The sequence below is a fragment of the Pinus tabuliformis genome, chromosome 2_1 (assembly GCF_031772625.1).
Source record: "Pinus tabuliformis cultivar Carrire ecotype Pingquan chromosome 2_1, CPIR1, whole genome shotgun sequence".
In the NCBI taxonomy this organism is placed as follows: Eukaryota; Viridiplantae; Streptophyta; class Pinopsida; order Pinales; family Pinaceae; genus Pinus; species Pinus tabuliformis.
This window is the reverse complement of record NC_142299.1, coordinates 583670984-583689674: the sequence shown is the minus strand read 5'-3', so window position 1 is coordinate 583689674 and position 18691 is coordinate 583670984. Positions and strand designations below refer to the sequence as shown.

The window sequence follows — 18691 nt, the reverse complement described above, 5'->3', positions numbered from 1 at the left end:
GGGCCACCTTTACCATATTCTTGCTACTATCATTCTCTCTCTTAACCGAGTCATGGCCAATTTTATCTGGGGGGCAAGTCATATTCAAAAGAAATTTCACCTTGCTAAAATATCTAAAGTCTCTCTGCCGAAAGTTATGGGGGGATGGGGAATTCTAGATCTCCGCCATTTTGGACAGGCTTTACTTATCAAGTCCCTTTGGAGAGGTATTTTTGGTACCGGAACCTGGAGTCTGGTCATCAGACAAAAATACCTTAAGAAACATGACTTCACTTTCTGGTTCCGTAAAGGAACCATTGGAGCCAGGAATGGATCTGCCATCTGGCTTAGTTTCTGAAAAGTCACCAAAATCTTCCTGCAACATCTGGTTTGGAACATTGGCACGGGCCACAATATTCTCATTGGATCTGATCGTATCCTAGGTTATGGTGATGTTGACAATATCCCAGATCTTCTTATTGCCTCCCTCAATAGAAGGGGCATCTTTTTCTGGAGTCAAGCCATAGTATCTTGGAGGGGCCCTCATCCCATCTGGAAATCTGCACAAGAGTTGGGGTTATCTAGCAATTGGGACCTGGAATGGGAGCGCATTGTCGCTGGGATGAATAATCTGCCACGCTGGAGGGGAAGATGCAGAATGACAACATTAGTGTGGTAGATACATACCTTTCACTCTCTTCAAAGGTCTCAAAATTGACTGAGAAACATCCCCTATTTGCATATTGGAAAACCAACATCCCCAACAAAATCATCCTCTTCACATGGCTAGTTTTTCATAACAAAAATCTAACTTGGGAAAACTTGCAAAAGAGGCAATGGCATGGACCAGGCATCTGTCCTATTTGTAAGAAGGAATCTGAAAGCAACAATCATATATTCCTCAATTGTCCTCTCACCTCACAGATATGGAAAGGACTTTCTTCTCACTTAGGTTTTCCTTTTTACCAACATGCATGCATAAAGGACTGTCTATTATGGTGGACAACTCAAAAGGCTGACTGGAAAATCATACCTCCTATTTGTTTTCTGGAAATCTGGAAGTGGAGGAACAACTACATCTTTCAAAATGGCACTGGGAGTTTCCACAATGTTATGGAAAAGATCATCATCTGTTACACTCTATATTCCACTAAGGACATAAGCAAAAAATTCCCTTGCCAAAAGAAGACTGAGTTTCAACCAATATACCCGATGGGTTTTTTTGATGGGGTTGTACAACAACAAGTGTGTGGATGCGGTTTCTGGCTGGCCATCTCAAAGGAACAAATTTTCAGAGTTTATTGGCATGGTGGAAGGGGCACAAACACTAAAGCTGAGGTATTGCCATTATGGGGCCTCATATGGTTCACAATTTGGCTGGATATTCCTCTCATCCACATCCATGGAGATTCTAAAGTAATTATAGAGCACATTAAGGGAACTGCTAAAATCACAAATCCTTTAGTTCTTGGTTGGCTGACGAGAATTGAACTGTTACGGATGCAGCACAACAATTTCTCTATCAGACATGTTGACAGGAAACAAAACATAGATGCTAATGAACTATAGAAGAAGGGCTTAACTAACTCCATTGGGAAAATGCACTTAACTGTTACTGTGGACTAGGAGAGCATTAATATATAAGATTTCCCCTTCCCTGGATAGGATTTCTCCCACCATGATATTTTTTTGAATTTTTGATGCTTTGCAGAGTTTTTTTTTGTTTATATGTTTTTACAAATTTTGTCACATAATACTATTTCTAATACAAGTGTGGATACAACAAAGTATATTTTTGGTTTGGATTCGTGGAATGATGATAAGATGCACTTCATCTCAGGAGAAGGAACAAGGCAACTAGAATTTGGATGTTTGGCCACTGGGCTCAAGAGTGTCCTCTCCGAGGATTTGACTTGACAACTCATTGCTTGTTTCTGTTTTTGTCTCCTCGTAGATGGTGAATTACCTGAAGAGTATTTGTTTTTCTTTTTGGCTGGGGTGAGAAACTATACCAAAGAATTGTCATGTTGAAGAAGCTGCTGATGGACACAAGTTACTCAATTGGGCTATTTTTTGTTTTTGTCTCGATGTGGTACGGGCACTCTTAGGACAACAAAATTTTCAAAATATTGTTACTTAACTGCAATGCAAGACTGTTTTTTGTTACAGAGATCATGTATTTATGACATCTTTTATTAAGCTGTTTCTGGATTGCAACTTACACATACTTGTATTTCAATCTGTAATCTTGTTGTATATGGACTTTGGATTGTTATATCCCTAGCATTACAGGCATTATTAGATATGTATTTTCTAGACATTGCAGATAAGGCATATGTTAAGAATATTTGATGGACAATACATATATTTCCATATCTGATAATAATATAATATTAAACTTTTTTCGCATTGGAAAAAAAATTGAAACCGCAGTGCTAAAGATATCAAAAGAAATATACAAAATAACAACTATGCCAATTCATATATTTTATGAACGCGGGGATACACAGCAAGCTGTGCAGAAGTAAACACAATATTCTACATATATTTAGTGCACTCGTCACCCTAAACGTTGCGTCAGCACAACGTTACATTTGCACATGGACACGCAGGGTTTTATTCTGTGGCATAAAAGTTTACGAAAAGGTTTAGTCTATCTGCAGATGTTCAGGCATCCTGATGAAGAAGAACAGGGGGGCTCGGAGGAGACGAGCGTGGACACTCGGGCAGACCGCTGGGATATCGAGAGAAATCCTGGCAATAATCGTAAGTCATATAGTTGTTCCTCACAAAGTCAAGGGCTTGTTTCTGAGCCTTGGAGAGCGTAGGCGGTATGAGGTGATCCAAGTACCCGGGCAGCTTGCAATCGTGTTGTTCAGCCGTGCAACCGCTGATTATGAAGTCGCTGTAAGTTGAGAGAAAGGGTTCGTAACTGTAGTTTGCCCTGTATTTTCCTCCATCGGTTGCCCAGTCAGATGCGTCCCACACGGTTGCATAGATAGACATTGGCTTCGCTGGGTACTGCGATTCCACACTCTGCTGCTTCCGGAATTGTCGGATGGGAACGCTGTCCACGAAAAACCTGCGCTCAACCCAAGCATAAAATAAAATAAAAAATAAAAATAACTCTATAAGTAAAAAATAAAAAGACTCATGGTATGGTATTGACTCATGTGCTCAATCCAAGCATAAAATAAAATAAAAAATAAAAATAATTTTATAAGTAAAAAATAAAAAAACTCATGGTATGGTATTGACTCATGGTATTCAGGTGGAATATAACTTATTTAAAGGAAGAAACTAAAACAACCTAGATGCATCTTAACTCTATATCTACCAAACTCCAACAGAGATCAAATCTCTTTGAATCTTAAAAGTTTTGATCCCTCTAGACACTTGTAAATTTAGAGTCATGGATCCACGATGATTAAATTACAATTTAATTATTTATCAAAAAAATAATTAAATTAAAGACTTGCTCTCCCTGTTTTTAGGGCTTCCTCCAATTTTTTTTCTCCGTAATTATCTCGTACCCTAATTTTTATGCCAAAATCTATACTAAATTTGGGATCTTGTTTCTTTGTGATTCATAGTTCTTATTACCCCAAAAATATTTGTGTTGCTTAACCTTCAATTTTCATTCCTTCACCCAAAAAAAACCCAATTTATTAACATTGTTTTTCCTTTTTGTTTACTATTAACAAAAATAAAATTATATAAAAAAAATAATGTAATATAATGTAAAGATTTTAACTCTATCAAAATAAAAGAAAAATACAAATACAAATGGATCGTAAATAAAATTATTTAAAAAAAATAATGTAATATAATGTAAAGATTTTAACTCTATCAAAATAAAATACAAATACAAATACAAATGGATCATGATATTGAGAACCCACAGTGTTTATGTGGAATATAACCTATTTAAAAGGAGAATTAAGCCAGTCTAGATTCATTTAACTCTGGATCTAAGTCTATTTAACTCTAGATCTAAATCCTATAGTGACACAGAACAAGCAAAACACACAAATTCAAGTGTTCGACACAGAGCATGAAACTCTCCGAAATAATACACTTACGACAAGTTATATATATATATAATTTTGCCAACCAAATAATTTATCCTAAAACTTTAGTATATATATACTAATATTAAAAGTAAATGATAGTCCCCATAGGGAGGTCAAGTATTCAAGGAATCCGCAATCACTTGGGTAACGTACATGATGTGATGAGGAGTCCACACGACGGAGTAATTGTGGAAATCTTGCGTGGGATCGAACCAAAGATGAAACTGCTGTTCTCTTCCCACACGGCTGGTAATGTTACCGTCACCGCTGCCATTCCCGTAGATGTTTGTATGGAGTTTGTAAGGCTCCCCTGGAATCGTCCCCAGAAACTCGAAATCCAACTCATCGTGCCGATCAGTATACACCTCGCTATTAGACAACTGCACACCCATCGAGCAAACGGACGAATGCTGTGTGAGCTTATAATGAATCAACCCATACATAAATTGCATTTTGAAAAACTTAGACAACTGCACACCCATCAAGCAGACGCACAAATACATAAATTGCATTTTGAAAAACAAATTTAAGGAATTTCATTTGTCGATGCGTTTCGAATTAACTAGTGTGGTTCATTGTCAGGATAAGTTGGTTCGAAACATGTAGACAAATGAAATTCCATGTGATTTTCGCCGAAATCTTTCTCTAACTTGATATGGATCACAAAAGCCTAAACTCTATTAAATCTAAGGGAAAAAATTAATTTTCACATAGAACGTGGTCACAATCCCCGCTGTGTAACCAGCTTGCAGCTTCAGTGCCACGTTGAAAAAACCATACATGTAAGCCTGCTTCGATTTAAAACCACTTCCTGCAACAAAGCAAAGGGAGTATTTTTATTATGTGTGGAACCAAATGAATTAACTTTCAGGGTGCATGGCAGAAAAGTAAGTAGAAGGTAGATTTTAGAATATTTTAAAATTTAATTATTAAAAAAAAAATTGGATTTAATTATGAATCACATTAGATAGTTCGAAATAATAAAAGGAATATTAACTGAGTATTAAATTTTTTGCTATTTTCAAAATCTGCATTCAAGTTTAACCCTAATAAAATGCATGGATTAAAGTGGAAGCAAATGATGACCAGAATATCTATCAATCTTGAGGGTCACGGATTTTCGATCTTGGGAGACATTCTGATGGTCCGCGCTCCACAAATTGGAAAAGCCTCCATCAAACGCCATGGTCTTGAAATAGTTTGTCACTGGTTGAGAAGGCGACGGAGGTTGCGGACTTTCATCAGCTGAAACTAAGCTTGTGACCAACAGAGCGACAAGGAGCACAAGCTTATGAAAGCTAAAAATAGCTGCCATGGCACTGCAATAGCCTCCAACGCCTTTAGGTAATCCCATTACAGTTGCAGAGATTTAAAATCTATGCATTTCTTATCCCTCACAGCTGCAGACCTAATAAGAATGGAGGAGAGCACAGGAGCCCAAGCTGCAAATGTAGAGGGAACACAATTGTAGATTTAAATATGGAAAAGCGATGCCCATCCCTTTGCTTATATGTCACTTCACAATACCTGCAACACTTACTGGTTATCTTAACGAACTCAACAAAGTAACCAACACCATTAATAGAATAAAAATATTTGGCCCATCTGAGCCGGGGAAGTAAAGTCCACTTGCAGAAAAATTAAGAGCAAAACCTATATAAAAGGGTTAAATACTTGGCCCAGCACAAAGAAGTTAGCGTGTCTGTTAAGAAAGAACACCATGAAAATGCACAAGTTTGTTCCAAAAAATGAAGTACAGCTCAGAGGAAAATTTTAGGGTATGAGTTTCGAATAGACAGGGAGACATTACGATTGTAGCAGACGTAGAGTTTGAAATCGGATAACCCATTAAAGGAAAGTGAGTAAATGAAAAGGCATTATGGCACTCGAAAAGTATGGTGATAGATAGTGATGTAAAGTGTTGAGTGAGTGAATAAAAAGGTGAGTAAAAGAAAAGGGCCGTCCAAAGCCCAGTGTTGAAGCAACATACTTGAAAACACCTCCTATAGCTATAATGAAAATGAGATAAAGAGTTGAATATAAAATTTTTAGTTGAAGTTGATGTATATAAGAATATTAAAAAAATGTTGTATCCTAAAATAATGTTCCTTTGTAAAGGGAAAATATTAAATATATAAATTCTCTTTAAATTTGGTGAATAGTAATTTTTTGTTATTATGAAAAATTAAATATTATATTTAAGCTAAGAATATTGCTTTTTTTTTTTGGTGGTGGGGGAATATTAATAAACTGTATTTTATTATATTTAAATGTGTACCTTACCCTTTAAATAAATAAATAAAATATTATGATGAGTTAGGTATATAAAGAAATTATAAATATTTGAATATAATATTTATTAAATATATAATACTAATTACTAAGATATTATTAATTATGAAGATTTTTTAAAATATATTTATTTTTAAAATGGTAATAATGGAAGGGAAAATGTGTGCTTCACCAAAAGTAATTGTGTAATTGTAAATTAAATATTAAATTAATTTAAAAATTAAGTTATAGATATATATATATATAAACAATTTATGTGATTTTGAAACATATATTTTGGGTTCATACTTTATTTATTTATTTTTACATTAATTTTATGTTTTTTTGTTGGGTCCCTATAATACTAGTGATTACCCCATTACTATTGTAGTTATACCCCTTATTTATATTGTTGTGCCTCTATTACCCACATATTGTTATTTCTGTGCCCCATAGAATCCCTCTATTATTATTTTTGTGGCTTTATATTATTATTGTTAGGTCGGCTGGATTATATTGTGACTCCTTAGACTCTTGTATATAGAAAGGAGGTTTTGTCATTTGTATCATCGAAGAATTGTTCATTTATGTAATGTAAAGGAGGTTGCCCCCTCGAAGAGGCTGAATTCTAAGGCGTGGATCTCTCTTTTCTATCTTTTTGTGAGCTGGTTTCATAACATTTGGTATTAGAGCTTTGGATTCTAGGGTTTCGCTGCTCCAAACAGGTCATCGTGGCATTTTCGCTATAACTTTTTTTCTGTGACGTTTCAGAAGTCGCAAAAAAAACTCATTTGAGAAGAAATCGCGTTGAACCTTGGGTCCGAATTTCAGAGTTTTTCGTGCGATATTTTCGGAGATATGATCTGAGGAAGTTGGTCTTTTTGCATACTCCTGAATTACACTCAAAACAGGTGACCTGGGGAAAATCGTCATAACTTTCTTTCTGAGCATCGGATTGAAATTTCGTAAGAAGGTACAGAAAGAGGACGGACTGTAGTTTTCTTTTATATATTTTTCAGAGTCAAAGGTTGAAACAGTGACACGTGGCACGTCGTACAAGTTCGCTCTACTGAACTAGTCTATAATCAAGTCACTGTGGGAGATTTCGCATAACTCTTCCTTGGAGAATCCAATTTGGGTCAGACTTGTGGCATTGGAAAGAGGACACAGAGGGCTACTACAGGTCACAAATTCAGAACTAGATAATCAGAAAGTACAGAGATACATTGGAGGCAATATCGAGCTCCTACAAAGTGAAAAAAGGTGTGTAGATTTTCTTTAATTTTTGCTTAAGCTTGGTTTGAAAATTTATTTTGAAGGAATTCAAAGGGCATATTAGAGAATTATTATCGGTAACTGATGCCTCGAGGAAAGAAAATGCAAACACCTAGTAAGGAGTCTGAAAGCTCTAGCATGACTCATGAAGAAGAATAAGAAATGCTATATGATATATCAAAATTACAAGAACAAGTGCAACGAGTGTCACTTGCACAAAAAGCAACAGAATCTAAAATGGATGGTTTAAGGAAAGATGTAGAAGCTAAGATGGATGGTTTAAAGAAAGGTGTAGAAGCTAAGATGGATGGCATGGAAGCTAAGGTGAATGGCATGGACGCTAAAATTGATGGCATGGATGATAAGATGGATAAGTTGCTACAAGAAATGGTCACTAAGGGTGAAAGAGTACAAAAGGAAACTCATGATGAGAACAAAAGAAATGTTAATCATGATTCCATAGACTCTAATGTTGGATCGAAGACTCACCATGTTCCAAAAATCGATATGAGGAAGTTTGATGGCAAGGATCCCGCCACATGGATATTACAGATGGAGCAATTTTTCGATCTCAATAATGTGCAAAACACACAAAAGGTACGTATGGCAACTTTATATTTGGAACCAAATCAGTTTGTATGGTATCAATGGCTTTGTTCTCGTAAACAATTTATCACTTGGGCAATTTTTACGGAAGAATTGATAGCACATTATGAGGATACAAAAAGCAACACTTTTTTTAGCCAATTGATAAGTCTCAAACAAAAGGGTTCAATAATGGAGCACATTGAGGAGTTCCAAAAATTGAACATAAGGGTAAAAGATATTCCAGAGGAGCATAGGATTGATGTGTTCATAGGGTCTTTAAAGGATAATATCCAACATGATGTGCGCCTTTGGGAACCTGATTCATTAGAGAAGGCATTCAGGTTAGCAAGAAAAATGGAAAGCAAAATTATGGCAACTAGGAAGCATACCATTCACAACTATAAAGACGAAAGTGTTGTTGCCCATAGTCTTCCACAACCTACAAGGTTGACACCACAACAATTGGAAGAAAAAAGAGCAAAAGGGCTTTGTTACAATTGTGATAGCAAATACACAAAAGGTCATAAGTGTGCTGAGAAGAAATTATTCTACATAGATTGTGAAGAGGAAGAAGAAAAGGAGCAAGAAAGGTCAAAAGAAGAGGATATATTCCAGGAACAAAGCCTAGATGAAGAACAAATAAATCCGACCATATCTTGTAATGCATTGGCAGGAATTACCACTCCTCAAACCATCAAGATAGAAGGACAAATCAAGAAGAAAAAGGTAATAGTGTTGATTGATTCAGGAAGCACCCACAATTTTATTCATTGTAGGGTAGCAAAAGAATTGAATTGCTTCCTATATCCAGCACCAGAGTGTCAAGTGATGATTGCAAATGGAGGAACAATAAATTGTTCTGGAAAGTGCCATAATATCAAGCTATCCATGGGAGAATATGTATTGACTAGCCCAATGCTTTCCATTCCAATGGGAGGTGCTGATGTTGTACTAGGAGTCCAATGGCTACAATCCTTGGGTACAATAGCTTTTAATTTTCAAGAACTTTTCATGAAATTTTCTGTGGAAGGAAAGGAAGTTGAATTAAGGGGTATTGCAGGGAAACCAGGAAAGATAATCAGCTCTAATGGCATGACAAAGCTTCTAAAAAAGGAGCAAAGAGGTGTAATTGCACAATTATGTTCGCTAGATGTTTCCACATTGGAATCATCTATTTCTCCAGATCTCCAAAAAGTCCTGGACAATCATTCCAAGGTATTTGAGACTCCCAAAGGTCTCCCACCTATGCGTGATCATGATCATGCTATTCATCTGATTCCAGGAAGTGTTCCTCCAAACATCAGGCCGTACAGATATCCATATGTCCAAAAAAGTGAAATTGAACGTATGGTTGCAGAAATGCTAGAGGCTGGTATAATTCAACCGAGTCAAAGTTCTTTCTCAGCTCCAGTAGTATTGGTGCACAAGAAGGATGGATCATGGCGCATGTGTCCAGATTATAGGGAGCTCAACAAGCTCACTATTAAAGATAAGTTCCCCATTCCTGTCATTGATGAATTACTGGATGAATTGCATGGATCAATTTACTTCACCAAGTTGGATCTTCGTTCGGGATATCATCAAATCAGAATGAAGATTGAAGACATTCCGAAAACGACATTTAGAACTCATGAGGGTCATTATGAATTTTTGGTCATGCCTTTTGGCCTTACCAATGCACCTTCAACATTTCAAGGTTTGATGAATTCAATTTTCAAACCATTCCTTAGAAAATTTGTGTTAGTATTTTTTGATGATATACTAATCTACAGCAAGTCTTGGAAGGATCATGTTGAACATGTTGACAAGGTGCTACAACTATTGGAGGAGAAACAATTATATGCAAAAAGATCCAAATGTTTCTTTGGAGTCCAGGAGGTGGAATATTTGGGTCATATTGTATCTCATGAAGGAGTTAAGGTAGACCCTAGCAAAATTAAAGCCATTAAGGAATGGAAAATCCCCACATCCATAAAGCATCTGCGAGGATTTCTTGGGTTGACAGGGTATTATCGCAAGTTTGTTAAGAATTATGGGAGAATAGCAGCACCTCTAACAACATTATTGAAGAAAGATTCATTTTCATGGACTCCGGAAGCAACAAAGGCCTTTAAACATCTTAAGGAGGCAATGTGCCAAGCACCGGTCTTAGCTACACCAGACTTCACAAAAACCTTTATTGTGGAATGTGATGCTTCAGGAAATGGAATTGGTGCTGTTCTAATGCAAGATGAAAGACCCATTGCTTTTGAAAGTCGTCCAATCAAGGGAAAGTTTTTAAGCAAAGCTATTTATGAGAAGGAAATGTTGGCAATACTCCATGCACTTAAGAAATCATCTACAGAAAAGGGAAGCAAAATGTGGTGGCAGATGCACTCTCAAGAAAGGATGAGGATATGGAAGCATTGTTGTGTGCCATTTCTATTATCCAACCAGATTGGATAAATGAAGCAAAGGAGGAATGGAAGAATGACGAAGAAGTGTGGGCACTTATTCGAAAGCTACAACAAGATTCAAGTACTTCTGATACATTTAGCTGGCAAAATGATTCGTTATGGTACAAAGATCGCTTATACCTCTGTAAGAATTCCCAGCTAAAACAAAAGATTCTTATGGAATTGCACACTTCTCCCTTAGGAGGGCACTCAGGATTTTTAAAAACTTACCACAGGGTTAAGAAGGAATTTTTTTGGGATGGCCTTAAATCAGATATTCAAAAGTTTGTAGCGGAATGTTTGGTTTGCCAACAAAATAAAGTTGAAACAATTAAGACACCGGGTCTATTACAACCTTTATCCATTCCAAGCCAACGTTGGGAGGAGGTTTCAATGGATTTTATCACAGGTTTACCCAAGTCTGAGGGAAAGATTGTCATCATGGTGGTAGTTGACAGACTTACCAAGTATGCACACTTTTGTGCATTATCACATCCATTTAAAGCCAGTACAGTTTCTACTGCATTTATGGAAACAGTTCAAAAGCTACATGGAAACCCAAAGATTATTGTAAGTGACAGAGATCCCATTTTCACTGGAAATTTTTGGACATAATTATTTTCTTGTCTTGGTACTCAGTTAGCTCATAGCTCATCTTATCATCCTCAATCTGATGGGCAAACTGAGATAGTGAAAAAATGTTTGGAAGGATATCTTCGTTGCTTTGTATCTGATAAACAGACACAATGGGTCAAATGGTTGCCTCTGGCTAAATGGTGGTATAACACTTCCTTCTATACAACAACAAAAATGACCCCATTTATGGCACTTTATGGGTACCAACCACCATCAATCACATCATATTTAAGAGAAAATTCTAAGGTTGAGGCAGTGGAACATCACATCGAACATCAACAACAAGTCCTCTAACTCTTAAAGGATAACCTCATGTTGGCACAAAATAGAATGAAACAACAGGCAGATCAACATCGCAGTGAAAGAAGTTTTGATGTAGGTGATTGGGTATTCCTACGGCTACAACCATATAAGCAAATGTCCCTAAAGCAAGCTAAGAAGGATAATAAATTATCACCAAAGTATTATGGTCCGTACAAGGTGTTGGAAAAGATTGGTACTATGGCATACAAATTGGAGCTTCCTACAGCTTCTCGATTGCACCCAGTTTTCCACGTTTCATGTTTAAAGAAGGTTATAAGCGACAAGCTCCCAGTTCAAACAATATTGCCAGAACTTGACGAGGAAGGAAAAATTATATTGGAACCGGAAGCAATCACAGAAACAAGAACTCGACAGCTACGAAATCGATCAATTTCTGACTATCTTATCAAGTGGAAGAACTTATCCGCTGAAGATTCCACATGGGAGGATGAGAATTTTATGCAGAAGTATCTAGAACTGCTCAAGCGTTGAGGACAACACTTTTTTGAAGGAGAGGGGCATGTTGGGTCCCTATAATACTAGTGATTACCCCATTACTATTGTAGTTATACCCCTTATTTATATTGTTGTGCCCCTATTACCCACATATTTTTAATTCTGTGCCCCATAGAATCCCTCTATTATTATTTTTGTGGCTTTATATTATTATTGTTAGGTCGGCTGGATTATATTGTGACTCCTTAGACTCCTATATATAGAAAGGAGGTTTTGTCATTTGTATCATCGAAGAATTGTTCATTTATGTAATGTAAAGGAGGTTGCCCCCTCGAAGAGGCTGAATTCTAAGGCGTTGATCTCTCTTTTCTATCTTTTTGTGAGCTGGTTTCATAACATCTTTAAAATGGTTGAAATATTCATATATGTTTTTTTTCCAAAAACATTATCTAACATAATTTTTAACTATGGAAATTTACAAAGATAAACTCCATATTTATATGACTTACAAATAAACTATAAAATTAAATTACATAATTAATTAAAAATAATTTATTTATTTTCTTTATATTATATATCTTAATTCTCTATTCAATTTTTTTTGTTATTTCTAATATATTGTATCTTTTTTATTGTATATTACTAACATGCATTCAAATTATATCAACGCATGTATGTAGATTTAAAGAATAAATAATTTAACATGTTCTTACTTGTTTTATGTTAATGAAATACACTTAGTTCCCTATATTACATCTTGACAACCACCATCATCTTTCATCTTTACTTGAAAATGAACTTCAATTATGTAAATAAGTGAAAATAATTTTTTTTGAAAGTTAAAGGAAAAAACATGCAATAAAAAACAAATATATTGTCTAACATAAAACAATTTTTAGAATATATATAATATTTCTTTTTTACTTTATATAATTCTTGTTATTTAAATTTAATTATGTAATTATCTTGACATGGTTAGTGTCATCAAATATTTTTATTTATTATCAAAAATATAGCTTACTGTTTCAAAATAAAGCATAAGATTGAATACATTGAGAGAATGATATATATTTGCTTAGCTTATAATAATTATATTAAAGTAAAATAATATATTAAAGTAAAAAACATAGTATTGTTCAATTAATTAGAGTTATATTAGATTAAATATATTAAATTAATTAATATAGAATTATTCAACTATTTAAAATAAAGTTGGACTAGTATTAATTTAATTAATATGGAATTATTTAATCAATTAGAATTGGGTTAAAATAATTAAGAGGATAATTTTAATCAAAATTATATATTTATTTTGAAAAAACAATATACATCTACATCTTTAAAGTATTTTCACACAAAGTATTTTTCAATCTTGCATTCATTTTCCCATATGTAATGTGGTTTCACATTTTTACTATCAACATGTATCCATGTTAACCCAAATTCTATCAAGGTCGTCTTTTAGATTGGAAAACTTGAAAAAAAAGGTTTGGTGGACCTAGAGCAATTTGATCTCTTTCACTATGTGTGTGTGAGAGAACACCATTTAAAATCAATGTTAAGTATGGAAGGCATTACAACTTCTTTATCTTAAATTTAACCATCAAGAATTATTTTATTTTCATTTTCTTTATATAATTTTATTTTAAATTATTGTTATTATTATTATTTGTAAAAAGAATATATATATAATCATGGAGATTTCATGACCACTTTAGTATGGAGATTATTAACCTATAAATAGACTTTGCTACAATACTATGTGCCAATACCATGACTTATCAATACCACATGCCCAAAAAACTATAACTTATTTCAAGTCAAAATATTTTATATATTTTTTTATTTCAATTTAATTTTATAATATGTTTAAAATTAAACTCAAAAGTTCCCACAAGGTTTAGCAAGACAAAAGGATTTAAATCTTCTTTGATTGGATTTAAATCTTATTTGACTCACTATATAGAGGCAAGGCATGCTTAAAGTCAAATATTATTGGGTCAATCATAGCTCCTCTTCTCAAGGCAATGGTTGTAACTACAAGAGTGATGAGTCCTAGTCTCTACTCAAGTATAGAAACTTAGATGGGGTGATGAAATCGGTAGTATATTCTCAACTAAAGAAGCATAAAACTTTGAAGCCAAGTTCAATGAGATCCCTAAGGGCTTTGTTTATAGTAATTTTTGGAAATGAAACTATGGTAAAAAGTTTCAATATTTCTTTGGCTCCTCGTACAAAGGAAAACACTAACTTGGGAAAAAATCTAGAAAAAAAACTTCCTGGGGCCCTCAAGATGTCATTTGTTTTTTCTTGAATCTAAAAATTTGGAGCACTTATTGTTTCTCTTGTTACAACCATCTATGGACTACCTTGGAGATCTATGAAGCGCTCAGATCATGACCCCTTAAGTATCTCCTACACCATCATAAAATGGAGAGTGAAAGTGTTCAACAACCCCATTTTAAATAGTACTTGAGTCCTCTTACCGAGTTTGCTTCTTTGGAGTATTTGGAAGGAAATGGACCATTGCATATTAAAAACAGCTCCCTCTCTCAGAACCATCTTTGGCTCCTCATTCAATAAGATGTCTGAGAATTTATAGTAATGCAAACCTTGTTAGACCAGGACTAACACACCTTGGGGGAGAAACATCCATTCTATCATATTGGAAACTACACCCTAGTACCCCCTTTCTCTTTCTACTTCTCTCACTAGATTTCCATCTATCCCATCTAATTGGACACCTCCTCGCCTAAATTTCCTAAAGCTCAACTTTGATGGAGCTTTTAATGTAAATCAATGGATTGTGTTCTTTGATAACATAGGATCCTATATGGTGTATTGTAAATGGTGAATTTAATACAATGAGAGTTAGAGTGCCACTTTAAAAAATTGTTAGTTTTCCTAGTTAAGTGCTTCTATGGTAAATATTCAAGTATTATGTGTAAATGTTAAATTTTACTTTTTTTGTTTATAAAGAATTTATGTATGGATTTCTTTACTATAAAGGTTTAAAAATAACATTTGGTATTAAAGTGGTTATTAGCTTTAGGGGACACCTTCAATGCTAAGGGTTCAATTGTCTTGGCTCTATGATCAACCTATTTTTATTAGGAACTCCATGGTTGTGTTTAGAGAATGGAAAATATTCTAAAATTGAGATCTAGAAATTTAATAGGAAAATATTTTAACCATGGAACTTCAAAATGAAAGACTTGTTGTTAGAAAAAAGAATAGTTAATTATTGTAAATCATATTACTACACAATAAGCATGTCAATAGGAGACTGGATGAAGTCAAATAGGAAGGAAAATAGTGCAATCCAGTTATGTCTTTTGGATTCAATGTTAGTAAATATTTTAGGAGAAGTTATAGCCAATTCATTATAAGATAATCTATGGGCTTTGTGGACACCTAATCCTCTAAGGGTTGGTGTGGAAGCTTAACAGCCAAAGGGAGTCCAAGAGACCACTTGGAATATGAATCGAAGGGTCACACCATGTACTATAAATGTATATCATTGTTAATAATATAGAAACTTTCATGCTTATCTTTAACATTCTGTTGCTACCATGTATGTGTTTAACATGGTATCAGAGCAGGCGATCTCCTGCCTTGCTCAAGTGTGAGCCACCTGTTTTTGTGGCCATTGTAAACCAATGCTCTCTTGATTATGCCTTTCTGAGCATTTGTTAGAATAGAGGTTGTTACCTCTATCAGCGCTGCCATTCCTCTGTTGTGAGCAGACCTGCCCCTCCGACTACAAAGAGGAATATTGCTAGGCATGTCCCTCTCTACCAATGCAACGCTCTAACACTCTCTATCAGTTTCATGCTCCCACTCAGACCTGTTCCTACAAACCAACAGAAGCTGTGCACTCTTTCTCCATTCCTCGTTCAAACGTTACCTCTGCATTTTAGCTATGCATTAATTCCAATTCCATACTCCTGGTGCATTTTCTGTGATTTTATTTGAAGTCCTAAGAAATGAATTGAAGCAGTTCATGTGAAAGTCATTGAAGCAAAACATTAAATCTCTCGTCATGTCATTGGAATATATTAATCGTCGGTCGTGCTATTTGACTGCATTGGAATGGAGCTCTCAGCGATAAAGGGACTGCCATTGACTGGAAATGGATTGTTGAGTTTTTGAAGAGCAGTATTGGATGTTGTTTCAAAGCTCTACATTGAATGGTTCGAATTACAATTACGTTGGCAGCAAATATCTCTGGGTGCATTGGGTATATGTATTCATCTCTCTGCATTGAATTTATGATGGATATGGATTAGCATTGATGTTGTGAGTATTGTTGGTTCAAAACCTGTATTAATGCTATGGCATGGTTGTTGTTGTGTTAAATTTTATTGACTGTTGTTGCGTTAAACTTTATTGAAAAACCAAAACAAGCTGAATTTGCTTTTTGTGGCTTAAAACTGTGTGGAAAGTGTTTGCAAAAGTGGTATATTATTGTTCTGCTCCAATGACATACACTAGCTTCCCAGTACTACATGCTTCACTTAGCATAATGTTCGAATCCGTTGTGACTACAAAGGCATCAGCCCACGCAAAGTGCCCTAAGTGTGGGTTTGGATCTTGGCCATCCCAAATATAGACCTTTGGATGACTACCAAATTCTTTCCACATTATGTTACACACCTAAAGGGGCGTTCTTCTCAAGAAATAAATGTGTACAATCCCGCATTTACCAAGCACCTTATATAGAGTATCTACTAGCTTTACAGTAAGGTCTGTGCCATACCTACAATGCCTTGTAGGTCCCCCTGTATTCACAACAAGCAATGGCTTTGGAAGTGGTGCTAATTCATCATGCCACTGTGCAACAGCCATTCGTAATGTTGCAAAATCAGCCTGGTGCAAAGCTCCAACCGTAAGCACCACTTTTCTATCTGGTGGCTCTCTAGGAGTTATCCAATTTCGTAGAAAACGAGGAACTTATTGTCGTCCAGCAAGATTCAAAGCATAAAAATCAGGGTGAGGGGTTACCACCAAGTCAAATCGATTGATTTGACACCTCGGGTGTTGTATCTGTATTGCAAATGTATTTTGGGGAGAAAGTCTTTTTATTGCACTCGCAATTGAAACTGTGTCCCGACCAGATGCAACCACCAGCAATGGTCCCTCTTTGTCCATAATTTCACGAGCCATTATTACTCTTTGTGTTGAAGCTTATGCCTAATTTCAGCATCAAATATATTGTATGTTGATCGAGCTCACCATGTATCTTGGTCTATAATTTTTGCATTGAAGATGAGATAAATTATATGGGTAAAATTTGAGCTATATGGTTGCACCAATGTTGTTGTCTTTATGGATAAAATAGACTTGAGAAATCAATAGTATTGTCTGCCTTAAAGGGATCTTGTACACTAGTTGTTTGTTGCACATTTGTAGAGAATATTTTGTGGTGACATTGGTTCATAGCTATAAGCAAATTTTAAAGTGTAAATTTGACATTGGAGAAAATGACCCAAATTGGTGAAGTATTAGAGTTCTTGAAAACTCTGATACAATCTACTTCAAATGACACATTCCAAATCAGCAAAGGCTCTCTCTCAGAAATTCAAACTTGTCTACAATATGCACAAGAACAGATTGATTTTTTACAGCTTGAATCTCAACTACAACAGGAAGAATTACAGCAATGGAGTCATCATTCTGAACCTGTTTCTTTTTATAACATTGAAACAAGCTTCCATAAGAAACAAATTGATCAGATCATTAAGCCCCTCTCAGGAGCAGTTGTACATGCAGATGCAAAAATTCAGTCTGCACTTCCAAAGTCGATCATCAGACCTTGGGAAGAGCTTGTCCACAACAAGCACAGAACTGGTCTTGGATATGGCAAGGATGTGTCCTTTCACATTCCAAACTACTCAAAGCCCATTCAGTTTCAGAGTGTTGGATTCATTCATGACAATTCACCTCTAGCTTCTGCCCCTCTTCCATAGCAACAACAATAGGTTGTGAAATGCCAACATTGTGACCGAGTTGGCCATATGAAAGATCATTGTTTTGATCTTCATCCATGTGAGCATTGTCATAAAACCACCCATTCTTCACACAGATGCTTCAAAAACAAGCCTCCTTCAAGAACATAAATTCATCTTGGATGGATCGCTTCTTGGTAATGGGCATCAACAGCCAAGAAGATATTTCAGTCATATGTCTGAACTTGTTCTCGAGTATTGAACAGTATTGCAGTTGATTTTTCTCCATCATCTCAGCTTGTATCTGACAGGGGGGAAATGATGGTCATCTACAAGCTTCAAAGCCACATCAAGTGAGCCTGAGCCACAACCTGCCATACTAGATTCAGAGTTGTATCCTGAGACAAAGATGCCCCTGAGCATGCCTTCAGTCGGTGATACCTCTTAAAATAATTGGGGACACTTCCTCTATCAGAAGACTTCAGCTTCTTGCTAGTTTTGGAAGAGTTTCAGGAATTGCATTAAGCATTCCAGAGTTGTTTTTCATCCTTAAAACCATCACAGGTTGAGACCTCCCTTTTCATGTTGAGTTTCTCCCTTCTATGTGGGGTGAGACCTCCCTTTTCATGTTGAGTTTCTCCCTTCTATGTGGGATGAGACCTCCCTTTCATGGTTGAAGGTTTCCCTCTTCAAAATATCAGGAGCACTTCCTCTAGCAGAAGACCTG

At 35.5% G+C, this 18691-nt stretch overlaps 1 protein-coding gene and 1 pseudogene across 1 annotated transcript; both read right to left on the bottom strand.

The window, feature by feature from the left end:
- Window positions 1-2448: 2448 nt before the first annotated feature.
- On the bottom strand, window positions 2449-5479 carry LOC149201815 (xyloglucan endotransglucosylase/hydrolase protein 31-like). The gene is made up of 4 exons (XM_089399829.1): window positions 5139-5479; window positions 4763-4863; window positions 4206-4432; window positions 2449-3061 (listed from the first exon to the last, which is right to left on the bottom strand). The coding sequence occupies exons 1-4, from the start codon at window positions 5404-5406 to the stop codon at window positions 2647-2649; spliced, it is 1011 nt and encodes a 336-aa protein (XP_089255955.1). The 5' UTR covers window positions 5407-5479; the 3' UTR covers window positions 2449-2646.
- Window positions 5480-16480: 11001 nt separating this feature from the next.
- LOC149201814 (mitochondrial fission protein ELM1 pseudogene) lies at window positions 16481-17182 on the bottom strand (annotated as a pseudogene).
- Between the last annotated feature and the right edge of the window lie 1509 nt (window positions 17183-18691).